Source organism: Ictalurus furcatus, chromosome 6 (genome assembly GCF_023375685.1).
Source record: "Ictalurus furcatus strain D&B chromosome 6, Billie_1.0, whole genome shotgun sequence".
Classification (NCBI taxonomy): domain Eukaryota; kingdom Metazoa; phylum Chordata; class Actinopteri; order Siluriformes; family Ictaluridae; genus Ictalurus; species Ictalurus furcatus.
In genome coordinates, this window is record NC_071260.1 from 16,500,327 (window position 1) to 16,519,001 (window position 18,675).

An 18,675-nucleotide genomic window follows, 5' to 3' on the forward strand; every position below is an offset into this window, starting at 1 on the left:
TATATAAGCTGTGGAAGTCATTTTAACTCATAATATAATGGATGAAACATTAGACACATGAAGGGTTTAAAATAAGAAACGTAATGAGGGGTGAAACAAAATAGCTGAGAACAATGATAACACGTGAGGGAAACGCGGGGAATACAGGGGCGGAGACAGGACATAAACCATAACAAAACATACGTGTCAAAAAAGTAAACAAAGTCACTGAAAAACCCAGAAGTGCGCATTCACGCTTCAAGCTCACGTTTCGGGTTTCAGAACACGCTGCGAGCTCCAGCGCTTCTTGCATGGAAGAATGGCAAAAATTCCAGCAAGCCTGGTGGACAATTATGCAAAAAAGTCTACAGGCAATTATTTCTGCAAAAGGAGGCAATACTAGCTTCTGAGGCTAAGGGTGTACTTACTTTTTACACAAAAGATATCACATCCATTGATATTTCTGTTGAATAAATGATTGAAAAAACTAATTTTCCTTGTGGTTTTGTTCAAGTATATCAACTTATTTAATGGGCACTGTTTCAAAGATAATCAAATGTTTGCTTTTCCAAAAATGTTTATAAAAAAAAAAAAAAAGGCAACAATTTCCATGGGGTGTACTTATTTTTTCACTTGACTGTATTTCTCGTGTTATTAGGACTTTTATTATTATGTTACATAGAATTTGCATCCTCTTCTCCTATTTGATTAATATTAGCCTAACCTCTAGCATTATTCCTTCTGAACTCAAAACTGCTGGAAAATGCTGCCTCTCAGCTACAGTCTCACTTAGTTTATAAAAGTCACTGTAAATTCTTTCATTCTGGTTTTCATCTATTCCTTAGTACAGAGACTGCATGCATTATGGTTGTTTATGACCTCTTTGCAGCTCTGATGCCATAAATTATTGGTTTTCTTCTTTATTTAGGTTTACTTTTGATGAATTCCATAACAGACTTTTGATAACATCCATAAGACACTTCGAGCCTGCCTCTCAGCTCACTTCCTATCTAACTGTCAGACACTTCTCTATCATTTATATGCTTCCTTTTGGTCAGTTTACTCCAGTCCTCTGTTCCACCACAACTGGCCCTACACATTTTAATCAATTCATTGTCTCTGTTTTTACTTAATAACCAGATTAAAAGATGTACAGTTGAGTGAGAGTACATAGCATAAGAGTATAAGATGCTATAATAGCATACTGTGTTTTATATATATATATATATATATATATATATATATATATATATATATATATATATATATATATATATATATATATATACATATATATATAGGGCTGATTGGTATATGGTAGGGCTGATTGGTACACACCATCATCCTTGTGCCAAAGAAATGGCCTGTGTCCTGCCTGAATGACTACCTACCAGCCCATTGCACTCACATTTATCATCATGAAGTGCTTCAAGTGGCTAGTCATGAAACACATAAAGAGCAGTCTTCCAGCTAAACTGGACCCATTTCAGTACACCTACCCTTCCAACCGCAAAACAGAGGACACCATATCTGCTACCATCCACCTTTCTCTAACTCACCTGGACAAAAAGGCCAACTATGTAAGGATGATGTTCATAGACTTCTGTTCAGCATTCAACACAATCATTCTACAACTGATAAGAAATCTGAGCCTGCTGGGTCTGACCACCCCGGTCTGCAAGTAGATCTTGTACCTTTTGACTGGGACAATCCATCAGGATTGGCAACACCACCTCCAGCATCAGACTCCAGCGGTTCCCAGGGCTATCTTCAGTCCACTGCTGTTTACCCTGCTGACTCGTGACTGTGGTGCAAAGTACAGTTCAAATTACATCATCAAGTTTGCTGATGACACTACAGTTGTGGGCTTCAGCAGCAACCATGATGAGTCAGCATACAGGGAGGTGAACCAGCTTGCAGAATGGTGTAGAGACAACAATCTATCTCTTAATGTTGATAAAACTAAAGAGATTATTGTTGACTTCAGGATTACCTGAGTACACCACTCACTGCACATCAATGGAACAACTATGGAGAGAGTCAAAAGCTTCAAGTTTCTTGGTGTGCACATGACAGAGGACATCTCCTGGACTCTCAACACCACCTGCCTAGCCAAGAAAGCCTAGCAGCGTCTCCACTTTCTGCAGAGGCTGAAGAGAGCCAAACTCCCCCCTTCTAACCTCATCTCCTTCTACAGAGGGACGAAATAGAAGGTCCTGATCAGCTGTCTCACCATGTGGTATGGAAAATACACAGCCTCCGACTGCAAGACCCTACAGTGAATTGTGAGGACAGCTGAAAAGATCATCAGGGTCTTTCTACCCAACATTGACACCTCGTACAACAACCGGTACATCCACAAAGCCACCAGCATTGCAGACGACCCCTCTCACCAACTCTTCACCCTCCTGCCATCTGGCAGAAGGTACAGGAACGTCTGTGTAGATACCAGCAGACTCCACAACAGTTTATTCCCTGAGGCAGTCAGATTACTCAACACCCTGCTGTGTCCCAACACTCACCAGGGTTAGTCAAACATCTAACCTTGTATGACTCAATACCACTGCACACCGCATTTTACAAAGCTGCATCAGACACTTTATGAAATGCTGCACTTATTGCTGCTACAGATATATGTATTGCTGCTACACTACCAAATAGTTTGCAGTATTTGTGTATTTGTTGTTCTGTGAATTTATTGTCCTATTTATTTATTGTGCTGTTCTGTGTATTTATTGACCTTAGTCTTACACTGTTGTGTATTTGCACTTTACGTATTCTCGCATACTATTTTGTGTTGTATAAATAATGCGTACAAGCTATATAGAGGAATGACAATAAAAACACACTTGACTTGACTTGACTTGATCTAAGTGGATCATGATCATGTTAATAGTAATAGTTCTATAGAGATAGGGATGTCTAGGACATTGCATAGGTACTGTTTGAACTATGAAAAACATTCATATTACTGTAAGTCTCAATAACATACAATTAGCCTTCTTTATTCAACTTTCATGTATTAAAACAACTAATACCTACATAATGTAACTGTGCTGAATTCTCACTCTCTACTACAGTATCATCTACACATTTGACCTTAACATTAGTTATCACTGCACATCAATGTATTTCTATTATGTACCAAGCTAGTAATGCCACATTACACATTACTCAAATAATCGAATACTATAAAAAGTTAAAAGAGCTCCTAATGAATATAGGTGCTTGGATTGCTGAGGAACTCTGAGATCTTCTTGGCCATATCATCTAGCTCGTTCGTGTTGGTGTACTTCAGCAGGTTGTAGGTGCATACAAAGTAGTGTCTGAGGTAGCGCTGCGACACACATTTATGCAGCTTCTGCACCAGACGCAGCACACACTCTCGTAAGTTGCACCAATCCCTGGTGCTAGGGTACTTCTCACACGTCCAGAACAGCAGAGTCTAAAGACGAACCAGAAAAAAAACAGGAACACACAAACATGTTTATAATTGCAGGTATACCAAATTGGAAATCCAGAGGAACAAATATGTTTGACAAGCTGAATACATACATATATAAGCTAGATAGAAAGCATCTCAAATATAGCTCTGGCAGGAATTTCTTATTAAATTAACTTAGTAACTTATTAAGTGAATCATAACGAACTGCAGACTCATGTTAATCAGAGTTAGAAGGACCTCTAGTGGATTACACTAGTACTGTCTAAGCATGGATTTTATGATTGCATTGTATTTTCAATACTATATTTAATGCGCACAGCCAAATTGGGCAGAGCAATAATCCAGATAATACGATACTTGTAAATGGTGGGTAGTGATGACAGGTTTGCTCCCTGGACACCATACATCCTCCTTCAGCTGTCGCACCACCCTGTAACACTTCCTCCTACAGCCACCATCTTCATCTATACCAGCCAGCAGCACCTGCTCTGCCCGTGAGAACGACAGCAGCCAGTGGTAATTAGAAGTAGCCATAAGGTTGAAACCAAAAGACTGCAAAGGACAAAAAGAACATGTGTTTAGAATGAAATAACAGTGCCACCATTACATTTTAATCTGTAATGTTTAATTATGTTTCCTATTCAGCCTATTTAATTGAGCTGTCATCATGGACCATGGACAATGTGGTATTGTCAACTTAAAGCTAAATTGTGTAACATTTTAAAGAAGCCAGAAGAGTGGAAAAAAAAACATAACATTGTGTTTCTGCACACCTGTGAGTCAAACAGGAAAGCATAAAGTAGTAATTCAAAGTTAGAACTGTCAAGTAAGATTTAGTGCAGGTTTTCCAAACATGTATAGTACATTATCAGAAATAAGTCATAAATCATCCTGTCAAGACCATGGACATAAAAGACAACCCAGTTCCTATCAATGACAGTGAAAATTGAACCAGAAAATTTATAATGGGTGTGTGAACATAAAGTTTATGCAAAATGTAAAACCCTGTTATCTTATGTGGCATTACCAGTAGTAAAGGCAAATAAATAAATAAATAATAGAATTCCACAGAGCTTATACGCTAATTAGAGCTTTAGACAGTAGAGGTAGAGCTTTAGTACACTAGAGGTAGAGACACCTCAAGCTCCATGATGAGTTGCCTTTTTTCTTGCCGAACATCCAAGATATTTCAGTTGTTCGCTAATTAGCACTGCTGACTGAACATCTTTACTTGACAGGTAATTTTTTAGGACTGAGTTTTATATAAAAAAAAAAAGTTCTTTAAGAAAAGCTCACCTAGAATGAATTTGGAGACATATTTCGAGTGCCGTCCAAGCACTCTGCTTTGACAATCAAAATATTGTGACAGTCTATTAGATAGCAAGTTACTGGAATTTGTAACTGTAACCTCAGTTGTTAGTGGCTGTAATTTTTTTGAGAGTGGTCATTGTCTGGTCATCATCAGGTTGCCCTTAGTGTATGGATATTATTAACCACAATTTTTTTTCTCCACAAACTGCACAAATCTCTGTGTGCTACAAGTGAAAGAGCTTTAAAATCAATCATTATACCATAATATCCTATTATAACCATGCTGAATAATATTTATCTTACCATTAATTTACATTAATTTACGTTTTCAGTTAGGCAGATCATAGAAGCTATGGAATATTAGTAAGCCAAATGTCTTGAATATACACTATATGGCCAAATGTTTGTGGACACCTGAGAATCACACCCATACTGTATGTGCTTTTTGAACATCCCATTCCAGTCACCCTTTGCTGTTAGAATAACCTCCACTCTTCTATGAAGGCTTTTTACTGGATTTTGGAGCATGACTGTAGGAATTTGTCCATTCAACTACAAGAGCAATTGTGAGGTTAGGCACTGATGTTTGGCATTGAGGCCTGGGGTGCATTAAGGATTCCAGTTCATCCCAAAGGTGTTCAGTGGAGTTAAGTTCAGTACGCTGTGCAGGCCACTTGTGTTTTTCCACTACTACTTTGGCAAACGATGGGTTGTTATTCGCAGGGGCATTGTCATGCTATAACAGGTTTGGGCCTCTTAGTTCCAGTGAAGGGAAATTGTAATGCTACAGCATACAAAGATATCCTATACAATTGTGTGCTTCCAACTTCTATCTTTGTGGCAACAGTATGAGAAGAATTACATATGGGTGATTATCAGGTGTCCACATACTTTTGGCCATATATTGTTTCAAGAATATACTAGTGATCTTCACTTACTAGTACTAATACTAATATTCATACTAATATTATCATACAATTGTTTATATAATTCAATGACCTGCAGGACCAGGATGACTGAAACTACATAAAACCATGGAAACCATGAATTTACATATTGAATTTTTTTTTATCAGAATGTATTACATCCCCCATCACACTTTCTCACCTTAATACAGCGAGCACACTCTTTAGAAGGCCACCTCTGTAGAAGACGAGGCCAGCGGGCTCTCTTAGGCCAGCAGTTCATCACCTCAACTGTGGGCACCAGCTCTACTTCTATCTGTACTTCTGATATCTCTACCGCCACACGCACTACTGAGCCCAGTGACTCCTGCATGCTCAATTTTTCTATCACAGCAAAAGTAAAGAACAGGGTTTGATAAAAGCAAGAGAACATGGAATTAGCATAAAGCCAGAGTTACAGAATTTATAGCGTAATAGTGTGGCAATGCTGCATGGAAAGGTCATGGAGTGTTGTGAAGTGATGATGCTAGACTTGTGTAACATAATGGTGAGTATCTGGAACACAAACACTATCTCTCTCTCTCTCTCTCTCTCTCTCTCTCTCAGTGTGTGTGTGTGCATGTGTGTGCGTGTGTGTGTGTGTGTGTGTGTGTGTGTGTGCACGCCTGAGGCCAGAGTAGGCAGCACCACTAATAGTAAAAGCACAGACCTTGCATGGTCTCTCTACTATAGATTTGCTGTTTACTATAGATTTTATTCCTGATAGTCCACAATTAGCAGCACAGACTAACTGAGCATCCAGAAACCACTATTTTAACTCAGATTATTTTACACTATTTTACGCGGAATATGCACACACACACACACACACACACACACACACACACACACACACACACACATATATATATATATATATATATATATATATATATATATATATATATATATATATATATATATATATATATTTATATATATATATATATATATACACACACACACACACACACACACACACACACAATCAGCCAATCGTGTGGCAGCAGTGCAGCAGCTTTGGGTAATGTTCACATCAACCATTAAAATGGGGAATAAATGTGAGCTCTGCAATTTTGACTGCGGCATGATTGTTGTTGCTAGACAGACTGGTTTGAGTATTTCTATAACTGCTGATCTCCTGGGATTCTCACGTACAACAGTCTCTAGTGTTTACTCAGTACGGTGCAATAAAAAAAAACATCCAGTGAGCAGCAGTTCTGCAGATGGAAATACCTTATTGATGAGAGAGGTCAACAGAGAATGGTCAGACTGGTATGAGCCAACAGAAAGGCTACAGTAACTCAAATAAGCACTCTGTACAACTGTGGTGAGCAAAAAAGCATCTCTGAATGTACAACACATTAAACCTTGAGGCAGAGGGGCTACAATAGCAGAAAACTATGTCTGGTTCAACTTCTGCCAAGAACAGAATGCTGATGCTGCAGTGAGCACAGGCTCACCAAAACTGGACAGTTGAAGACTGGAAAAATGTAGCCTGGTCTGATAAATCTCGAACTTCTGCTGAAGCACACAGATGGTAGGACCAGAATTTGGCACCAACAGCATGAATCCATGGGCCCCTGTCTTATGTCAACAGTCCAGGCTGGTGGTGGTGGTGTAATGCTAGGGGAAATGTTTTCATTATACACTTTGGGCCCATTAATATAAATCAATCATCGATTGAATGCCACAGCCTAAATGAGTGTTGTTGCTGACCATCTACATCCCTTCATGGCCACAATGTACCCATCTTCTAATGGCTATTTCCAGTATGATAACGCACCATGTCACAAAACAAAAGTCGTCTCAAACTGGTTTCATGAACATGACAATGAGTTTTGTGTTCTTCAGTGGCCTTCCTAGTCACTGGCTCTGAATCCAATAGAACAGCTTTGGGATGTGATAGAACGGGAGATTCATAGCGTGAAAGAGTACATGAAAAATCTGCAGGAATCACAGGATGCAATCATGTCAACATAGACCAGAATCTCAAAAGAATGTTTCCAACATCTTGTGGAATCCATACCATTGATTGAGTTGATGCTGTTTTGAGAGCAAGGGGAGGCCCAGACCATGTATACAAACCAACAGGTACAAAGCACAAAAAATGCAAACAAGTGGCAAACAAAGCCACTCTAGATGTTAAGCATTTATGATTTATACGTTGCCTCCATTTTCATTGGGTTAGATTTGGCCAGCCTGATGTAACCATTATTTTTTCCAACTCAAACAATTTCTACTGCACAGCAATGGACAATCATCATTGTTCCTAACTGGATTTTGATGATTATTTGAAGTATTTTCAAATCTCTCCAGCCTGGGCATCACCGGAACGGCTCTGTGCTGGGTGGAATCCTATCTCTCAGACAGATCCTTCAAGGTATCGTGGAGGGGAGGTATTTCTGAAACTCAGCAACTCACAACTGGCGTTCCACAGGGGTCAGTTCTGGATCCACTGCTCTTTTCTATCTACACTACATCTCTAGGGCAGGTGATTGAGTCTCATGGCTTCTCATATCACTGCTGTGCTGATGACACCCAGCTCTATTTGTCCTTCCAGCCTGACGATCCATCCATCTCTGCACGTATCTCTGCTTGCCTGTTGGACATCTCGGTCTGGATGAGGGAACACCACCTTAAGCTCAACCTGGCAAAATCTGAGCTTCTCGTCATCCCAGCCTGTCCCTCAATCAACCACAACCTCACTGTACAGCTCGGCTCAACTACACTCAAGCCAACCAGGATGGCCAGGAACCTTGGGGTGATTCTCGATGACAGCTTGACCTTTACAGACCACATCTCAACAACTGCACGGTCCTGTAGGTTCATCCTGTACAACATCAAGAAAATCAGACCCTACCTCACCGAACAGGCTACACAGATACTAGTCCAGGCTTTTGTTATCTCAAAACTGGACTACTGCAACTTAATACTCTTGGGCCTCCCGGCCAGCTCCATCAAACCCCTTCAAATGATTCAGAATGCAGCAGCATGCCTCGTCTTCAACCAGCCCAAGAGAACCCATGTCACACCCCTCTTCATCTCACTCCACTGGCTTCCTGTAGCCGCCGCATCAAATTCAAGGTCTTGATGCTCACCTACAAGACCTTGTCTGGAACAGCACCCTCCTACCGCAACTCTCTCCTGAAAGCTTACATTCCTTCACGCAATCTGCGATCAATCAACGACCGACGCTTAGTAGCACCTACTCAGCGTGGCTCAAGGTCCCTTTCAAGAACATTCAAACTAACAGTTCCTCAGTGGTGGAATGAACTTCCTACCTCAATCTGGACTGCAGAATCTCTCACCATCTTCAAAAAACAGCTAAAGACCCACCTCTTCCGTCAACACCGAACCAACCCCAAATTTAAAAAAAAAAAAAAATCTACTCTGGCACTTACACCTCTACTCTGCACACTTTGCTTCTTCTGGAACTCAATTAACGGATCTTGTATGGTAGCACTAATTGTATTGTTCTCTGCTTGATATATCGCTTTGCTTGTATTTTCTCATTTGTAAGTCGATTTGGATAAAAGCATCTGCTAAATGAATAAATGTAAATGTAAATATATTTATTTAGCTTCCAGAATGTATAATTTCATGAAATAAATCATTTAAAAATAATTTTTGCTCACCTGTCAGCCCACAGGTCTTAATAGCTGCTTCTACCTGCTCCTTGAAGACACTGACTACTTTGGAGGGCACAAGATCACCTTCGATGGCCACATGGGCATCATGCCACTCCTGAATGGGGTTAGTGAAGCTTTCCAGTTCCAACCACTGATGCAGCTTCTCTGGTTCTCGGACTGGTGAAAGAAGCTGTGAACCACTCAGTGTGTAATACCGCCACTGATGAGCTCGTCTCTCCTTATAACCTGTAAGACCACGTATTGGCACGGATATCAGGAACAGAGTGGGGGTCAGCACCTGTGGGTATACACAAGTAGCAAGGTCAACCTCCTTTGTTATTTTACCTTTTACCATTTTGAATTGACAGGGAAATTGTCTAAAAAGGACATTTTATATTCATATAACTCACATGTGAAGATTGAACGATATCTCTGTAAAGGATAGTACACGAGTGTTTCTGATTAATAACTTATACTTCAGCAGTTTTACCTGAATGGAAGGATTGTAAGTACCCCTTCCTTGAAGTAATGCAGCCCATTTTAATGCTAGAGCAGGCTGATCCTAGAGATAACACAAACAAGTTAATATATATATATATATATATATATATATATATATATATATATATATATATATATATATATATATATATATATAATTAATTAATTATAGCAAACAAACATTACATTGATGAAAAAAAAAACCCCTAAAAATACTGGGAAAAAAATACTTTGAAGCTGTTACAGTGAACTCCTGTGTTGGCAATGGAACTGAAGCGGGTATCCTTTGAACTGATCTCAGCAGTTAGTTCATTGACTATTTTTTGCACTTCCTCTACAGATTTAGCGACCTGCCGGTGTCTGAGATCCACCTGCAGAGAATGCATTAATGTCACCACTGTCACCAAAATGATTAAGAATTATACCTTCCTAATCTCATATTCAACTGCAAATTCATAAATTATTTCACATCATTTATATTAAACAAAGCCACATAAATATCAATACATTTGCTACAATTCATTACAAAAGCAAATTACAATCCTATAGCATATATAAATTAATCATTGTAAATCCACTTATTATTTGTATGACCTGATTCTGTAAATAATGGTCCAGGTCTTCCTCAGTAAAGTTTGTCATTTCCCAATCCTACTATGTGGCGGCTTCTTCTCTGCTGTTATATTTTCTTTGTGCGTCTGTGCTTGAGAGGTCCGTGTCCCAATCTGTAAGACTTTTCTTTTGCAGCCTAACCCATGTAACATGGACAGAACTGATGGAAAAGAGCTCCAGCAGATTGATCTTGTTGCATTGATCTTTTTCAGATGGTAAAGTGGTCCCATGGTCCTCTAGGCAGCCAAATAAACACTGATCCACTCACACAGCCTACATTAGACTGATCAGGCATGTGCACACAGGCAAATAATCTGCATTTGTCAATGTAGATTTGTGCTACTAATGTGCTACATAACCCTTCTTTTCAGTTGGAATAAATAAAGAAGAAAAGACTTTTCTAGGTGACTGAATTGTACAGTTAACAGTATTATTGGAGAGATTATTTCAGAGTCAAAATATGATTTAGGACCCAATGGACCACTGCCGACCTGAATATGGGCCAGCCCTACTCAATTTTTTTTTACTATCGCCTGCCTGCTGTATTGACACCATTTCAGGAGAATGTGTGCATTAACTCCAGTGCACTTGTGTGCAAAGGAGAAAGTGTTTGTGTGTGTGTGTGTGTGTGTGTGTGTGTGTGTGTGTATGTCCTGATTTTAAGTATTAATTGTGTTTATTTTACAGATTGCACAGATTCACTTAAACATTTGTAAAGTAGCTGTGTTCTTAATACCGTGTTTCCAATATGTATAATTTACACAATACAAACAGTCTACAACATTTTTCTTTATATTCTGAATATAAAAAGGTGAGGGTTGACTCCAAGGGCACTGACTAGACAGGAAATCCAACTGAACCCGGGACAACTCTAGGAATTGTCCAGAAGAATAAAAAAAAAAATTGTCTATGGCAGGAAGCTCAGAGCATTATCCTGTCATGGGGCCCAATATTAAATACTGGTACCCCTGTCATTGGAACCCTTGCCACATTTTTAATTTCTGCAGTCAGTACACTGATGACTGCATAATCTTTAATTACCACAATATGCTATCATGAATAACAAGATTATAGCCATTATGTATATGACTAAATAGCCTACAACGTAACTGTGCTCAGCTATTTTATATCAAATGAAAAGGCTACTGCAGGCTTCATCAGTTTTATGGCTAATCGAAATCCATTGTAATTGGTCATTGTTAGTGTATGCTTTAAATAGCATCATATATAATTCATTGCACATTAACTCCTAAATTACTATCCGCAGAGGATAATTTATTTGAGGTTAAAAGGATTAAGGATTTCGTGGGAAATTACCACAGCATTTGTATTACAGGTTCATATAGTGGTACGTGGTGTTTGGCGCCATCTTGAGATTCGTTCACTACACTGCAGTCATGTTTCTGACTACAATATCTTTAACTACAAACCCCAGCAATCATTTCTCCCTCTCGAACTACAACAAACCGCCGTGTTCAGAGCACAAGGCCGTTTAGGTTTGAGCTCCATTGGAAATGGGAGGATTTTTAGAATAAACGGAGGTATGGCACGTAATCTCTTTTCTGCTTTAATGCTATCGTGTGCTAAACTTGCCACAGGCTTGCCTTTTTAGTTAGTTCTCTAACCAGGGGCAAGTTGCACAAGCTGAATTAAATCTGATCAAATCAGGGTGAAAAATCGCTCTAAAAACTGTGTGCTGAGAGTAGTTTAAAACGAGCATAGTGTACTGGAATAAAGTTGGTTTGACGTTGGACGTTCGATATTCGCGGATATGCGGAAATTAAGGGACCGTCTCTAAAGTTACAGACGACATTGTTATACACGTTTCTAACTTAAATAGCATTTGAAGAGAATGACTTACAGTTACACAACCAACTGTGAAGTGTTCATCTAGGTGTCAGCTATAATGCACACCTCTTCGATTTTTGATATTTATCAAAATAAGCTATTAAATCATATATAAATATTACCATGTATTTCACTACAGAATGGGCCCATACACAAAATATACCATAATTTAAAGCTCAATAGCATTTGAAGGGAATTATGTCTAATTTACATATTAACTTACATAATTTACATAATGGTGCCTAACAATATACAAAGAAAACAATATGGGGGCCAAGTGCTTTGGATACATTCCTTAGTGATGGTGGAAGACCAGAAGCCACTGGGACCATCAGCGTTTGTTCCCAAGGAGATACTAAATTTAAAGCTAAAATGTCAAGCCGTGAGTGAGATATTGGGTGCTTCTCAATATTCAAATTGATGCTTCGTCATTTCCTTGCTCCTCAAGCCCGTGACCCGGAAATCGTTCTTAGTCAGCCATCTTGAAGGACATATCAGTTCTCTAATTGCACTGTGAGGAGCTAGGAGTGAGGATACACAGGTGTGTCCTATGTGGAAGTGTTTCTTGTTGAAAAACCTGAAGCACGAATAAATTCCCCTCCTCCTTTCCATCTGCCACAATCTCAAACAAAAAGTCCTTTGATGATGTGATGGAATTTTGTGTGAAGTATAATTAAATAATAATATGCTTGCAATGAGTATTGTAATTAATTGATCCTTGCATGTTTGGATATGCAAAGCTGCACAAAAGGTGCGATAATTTATGTATTGTTTATTAATTCGTTGTTGAATAACCCAGACATTTCACATACTATCAGTGCATTTAATTTTATTAAGAATGTTGTTATTAACCAAACTCCAGCAACATAACGGCACATCAAAAAAAAAAAAAAAAGCATAACGGCAGATCCCTGAAGCACAGTGAGGTAATCCAGCGGAGCACAGTCATCATTAATTGATGTCTTTGAAGGGATGCTTGAGAGATTCCTCTCTCCACCCATTTCATCCTTGCATCCTTCCCTCACATCCTAAGGGGGTGGAGCTAAGATGCAAGGAAAGGAAGCGTAGAAAGGAAATGAGGATGCACAAATAAGAAATGAGAAGCACCCATTGTGTCACTTACTTTTCAGTAGCCGTCCCAAGCTACAAATGAACTCAAGGATTGTTTCTTGACATCAAGTCATGTTGCTATGTTGTTTATAAAATCCATGCCTTTAAATGCCTTTTGGTCAGCACATTGAAATTATTATATTTTTAAAATGCATGCTACTGAGTTTTAGTATCCAGTTAGTTTTAACTAAAAAATACATATAAATTGTTTTTTCCTCCTAATTAGCATAGAAATCTTCCTTATTTTTTTCTGGGAATGCTTTTGGCATTCAGCCAAAAGCCCTCTTCAATCCACGTGTGTCGAACATGAGTACAGTTAAAAGGTCTCATTTACCAACAAACATCACTGTGAAAGACAGTGTAAAGCAATTTCATGCCACTGCAATTTCACCAATTCAAGTAGTTTTCTACAATAAAGCACAAAAAACTCTGCAAGTTGCATCGCAAAGCAAGCATTTTTGCCCGCAACAATCACAAAAAACCTGTGTGAAATTCTGAATGGACTGTATAATCTACACTCTTAGGAAAAAAGGTCAATTGTTCTTCAGAAAGTTATTGGGGTCTTAACTTGCTTCCTTAAGCGATCAGATCCCTGTATAAAACTTCTCCCTTTCTGAAAGGGAACACTACCCAGGAGGAGGAAACAAAACACTCTAAAGGTCTGTTCACACCTGGACGTTTTTGAACGCATTTTTTTGTGTCCACTTATTAAACGAGTGGCGCTCTAAATGAAAGTGCAAATTCACTCCCTGACAGTAGATGGCAATTATTGAAAAGCAGAAATCGCCTGTTAGACAAGTGTGGTGCTGCACAACTTTCTGTTTCTGACACCTGCTCATCACTGAGAAGAAGAAGAGAGCAGTATTTACATGTTTGCAAAAAGCCATTCACACACTATTGTTCCCAAAAATGTTAATGTTCCTGCAAACTGATGAAGTGTTGACTATGAATAGTCTTTTTTGTGGTCAGTATGATAATACAACAACACAATAATGGGGCACTTATCTATTTGAATAAGAGATCAACAATACTTATATGCAAATATATGCCAGGTGCAAAATAAATACAATGGACAATCAATCAGCAGATTATCGTTGAGCAGAGATGTGAAACATTTGCAGGGAAGAGACAAAGAAACAAACAATGCTATTTAGTATAGAAAGCAGCACTGAACAAATTAAATGGATCACTTAGAATATATGCTTGCATTTCAGTGTCATCAATTTAATAAGATTAAATGAGTCATGAAGTTCTCATCAGTTTGAACTAGAATATGGCCCGATTTGAGGCTTTAGCTCCATTGGGTTTCTACTCATTCATACATAAGGTTATATGCAATTAAATATGTTATTATATTCCTGCTTGCATCTTCTTCTTCTTCTCCTTCCTTCATCATCATCTTCGTCGGCAAGACAATTTTGTGCTTGAGGGCCACCAAGTTGTGGTTTTTATGTAACTTCAGCGGCTCCGGGCACGTGAACAAAAGTGCGAATCACATTGGTCGCGGACCCAAGACGTTAAGAAAATTTGACGCCTCATGTTTTCCATGTGGGTATGAACACTCCCGTTGACAGCCATTGATTTAGACACTGGGCATTAAACAGACCGTTTAACGCGCTGAAAAAACATCCCGGTGTGAACAGGCCTTGGAGGGTACAATCTTTTTACACTCAGCAGTATACTGGAAATGCTGAATTACATACTTAGAAATTGCAGTACACATTTGATGTGTCTATACTGGCCATTTCAAGTCTGTGTCTTCTCTTGAGTTTTGCATGTGTTCTCATTTTCAGCACAATGAGCTGCTCTGCATTGCTGCGACTGTACCCTGGAGACCATCACAGACTGTTTTGTGTCTACAGTGCCATCAGTCTTCGCCTGCTCAGCTCCAGGCTTCGACATGGCCGAGGCTTAAGAGAAAGTCTGCGCCTGCTGCAGCTGCCTGAGGATGAAGTCAGCAGCCATGCCGTGGTCAAAGAAGCCTACTTACGCATGGCCAAACTGTACCACCCTGACTCTGGAGCCCCCACTGCTGATGCTGCTTTATTCTCCCACATAGAGGAGGCTTACAGAGTTGTACTAGCCCACCTGGCACAGCAAAGATCTATATCTCAGAACAATGAGGAAGAGGAGGAAAAGGTTAAAGGTCATGCACCACAGCACAGACAGTACCTCAGCTATGAAGGTGTGGGCTCTGGAACACCCAGCCAGCGGGAACAACAGTATCGGCAGTTCCGGATAAACAGAGCTACAGATCAGGTGTTGGAGTATCGCTACAAAATCATGGATAAAGCAGCAGCAGAAGAGGGAGCCATGGTTTTGAGGGATACACGTCTGCGAAGCAAGAAGATCCAGATAACACAGGCTGTGGAGAGGATGGTTGAGGATCTCATCCAGGAGGCTATGGCACGCGGTGACTTCCGCAACCTAGGCGGTGCCGGCAAACCACTCAGCAAATTTGAACACAACCCCTATGCTGACCCCATGACCCACAACCTCAACCGCATCCTCATTGATAATGGCTACCAACCTGATTGGATAGTGGCCAAGAAGGAGATTAGAGAGACAGTTGAGAAGATGCGCAAGAGACTGCAGGAAGTCCGGGCCAAACTAGGAAACCCAATGAAACACTCAGAGCAGTTCCAGTGGAAAGAACACTGTGCCACTTTCTCTGATGAATTGACCAAGCTCAACAAGAAAGTGGACGATTTCAACTTGATCGTGCCTCTGATGAGTTGGCAGATGGTTCACTTTAACATGAACAGAGAGATAGAGAAAATACTGAAAGCTGATCAACAACATAGAAAGGAGAAGGAGCTAGAGAAAGAGAGGAAGCTCATGGAGGAGAGCGAGAACACAGCCACCTCTCAGCAGAACTCTAGGCAAGGACTTATTATGTGGATGCAGAGTCTGCTCAAATGAAACTAGATCTGAATAATGCTGTATTTCAAAACGCTGATGTAGACAGCACTAAATTGAGGAGAGTACACAAGTCTTTTTTTTTTTTTTTTACAGTGATTTACCATTTATTATTATTTGCGTATATAGGCATTAGAGGAATTGTTTTAAAAGAGAAAATATATTAAACATGACTGAGTTCTCATGCATCACTGTGACAAATCACCATCATGTAAATAAAAATCCTATTTAAAATAGTACATACAGTGTTATGTCCTTTTTAAGTAACCATTCTGTTGTCTTATAACAAATATTGTGATTTTTGAGAAATGCACAATTTAATCTTTTGTCTAATCTGACCTTGCAAACACTCTAAATGCAAAATGTTTGCACCTAGCAGTCATCATCAGTTATCCACGCTCACTCACTGCTCCAGTTTCTTGCCTCTTCATTCAGGCAGGTGCTCCAGGGTTGCAGGGTTTCCAATAACCACGGACTCCTTTTTGAGTGCCTGCGTTATGACTGCAGACGGAGCCAGCACACGTGCCCAATCTCTGGCTATATACTGGTGGTACGGATCCTGCGAGTTCTCCAGCTTTTTAGAGCGGATGTAACTGAACATGATGCCAAAGGTGAAAAAGCTGAAGAGCCCAACCATCAGTAAAATGTAGATGAATCCTTGGCTCTGCGTTGTAACTGGCACTCCACTGAAAGGCTCAGCTGGCTGGTGAGCAGCAGTAGGGAGAGGTGCTGCTGGAAAGTTCCAGGTTCCATTAAGATAGTGCTGAAGCAAGGAGAGCAGGAGAGATTGCACATCTGAATGATTTTGTGCTAACATAGTTTTGCCTTTGCTAGTTAGAAAAAAAAAAATAAAACCATGAGTTAATATTGCTCTTCAGCATTTTGAATTATCACTTAGCGTTCAGTCAAATGAGATTTCAGATTTAAATGCCTTGATTAAAAAAAAAAAGTCACACATAAAACTACTAAAAAATACATACCTTCGAATCTCCAGTGGGTTGATTTTTAAAAAGATTTAATGAAGCTCAACCTGTGGTCTCACAAATTATAGGCACACTGAGACTCTTAGAGACTATGGATCCACCCACATATATGAAACACACACACACACACACACACACACACACACACACACACACACACATCTCCCTCAAGACATCAGCACGTTTAATGAGTCTAAAAAGAGTGAAGGTCGGTAAGGGCAACGTCCTCATGTCATCACTACATACCCTTCAAGCGAGCAGACTGTGAACCTAATATGCTCTAATGTTTTCCCAAGCCATGAAATGATTTGAATGACCTCTAATAGACAGATGTGACAAAATATATTTTAAACGAGTATAATATTGGTTAAGCTAATATAATGGCTTGATACACACACACACACAATGTAACTATAAGTAGTAGCCTGTCTTTAGATCTTTTTAGAACATGTAATGAAGTAGACAGCGCTTATTGAGTGAGATCAGACAGAGTGTGCAGACATCCGTTTGACCTTGTGGATTAATAGCTCTACAGCAGAGGGAACAATGCTGCACATTGAAATAGGCAATGGTGATGACGTGAGGTCTTTTGACCCTCGTGGATTCTATTTCCAGAGTAATCTGCGCTTCACCTTGAAAAGTCCTCTACATGCATCATTACTGCATTATAGTAGAATTCATTGAAAAACGCATCAGTGGTTTGTGGGCCCAAAATCATAAAGTTAAACAAACTTACAATGCCAGTGGAATCACAACAAAATGTAAAAGCACTTCAAGGGCAACTGTACAAGTCAAAATCCTGATTTATTATTTTGGTTATTAAGGTACAAATCACAATACATACATCCAAATCATTACCGAATCAACAACTTTGTGGAAACCAAGCAGGTTCTTTCAAATTTCTGAACAGTCAGACAGTTAAGACATTACAATGAGGTAAGCATACATACACAGTTAAACAACACGAACAGTCCGAATAAAGCAGACATTAGTACGATGACTTTTACCATGTAACAAATTTAACCTGTGCAAATCCTAGTAAAGGGCATAAAGGTTGTCCCTCGTTAAAACTGATAGTATTACAGTGTTATGGTCGAAGGAAATTAATGCACATTTCAGTCATGACAAGGTATTTCCATACAAATACTATCATCAAGATAATGTGTCAGGATGTCCAATAAACATTTCATTCCTACTGACCAAAAACACTTGTCAAATCTGTGGTAAACAAGTGGTTTATTCAACATATAACATGATTTTTAAGAAAGGAAGCTTAGTAAATTAAATCTGTATTTTCACTTCCTTGTCATTCCTTACAACCAACACATATACACACACACACACACACACATTATATATATATATATATATATATATATATATATATATAT

General features: G+C 39.3%; 2 protein-coding genes across 2 annotated transcripts; one reads left to right on the forward strand and one right to left on the reverse strand.

The window, feature by feature from the left end:
* Positions 1-2,771: 2,771 nt before the first annotated feature.
* mab21l3 (mab-21-like 3) lies at positions 2,772-13,470 on the reverse strand. The gene is made up of 8 exons (XM_053626739.1): positions 11,759-13,470; positions 10,407-10,787; positions 10,043-10,183; positions 9,802-9,873; positions 9,318-9,609; positions 5,843-6,024; positions 3,782-3,976; positions 2,772-3,424 (listed from the first exon to the last, which is right to left on the reverse strand). The coding sequence occupies exons 2-8, from the start codon at positions 10,452-10,454 to the stop codon at positions 3,191-3,193; spliced, it is 1,164 nt and encodes a 387-aa protein (XP_053482714.1). The 5' UTR covers positions 10,455-10,787; positions 11,759-13,470; the 3' UTR covers positions 2,772-3,190.
* On the forward strand, positions 11,878-16,833 carry dnajc28 (DnaJ (Hsp40) homolog, subfamily C, member 28). The gene is made up of 2 exons (XM_053626736.1): positions 11,878-11,965; positions 15,176-16,833. The coding sequence occupies exon 2, from the start codon at positions 15,180-15,182 to the stop codon at positions 16,302-16,304; it is 1,125 nt and encodes a 374-aa protein (XP_053482711.1). The 5' UTR covers positions 11,878-11,965; positions 15,176-15,179; the 3' UTR covers positions 16,305-16,833.
* The last annotated feature ends 1,842 nt before the right edge of the window (positions 16,834-18,675 follow it).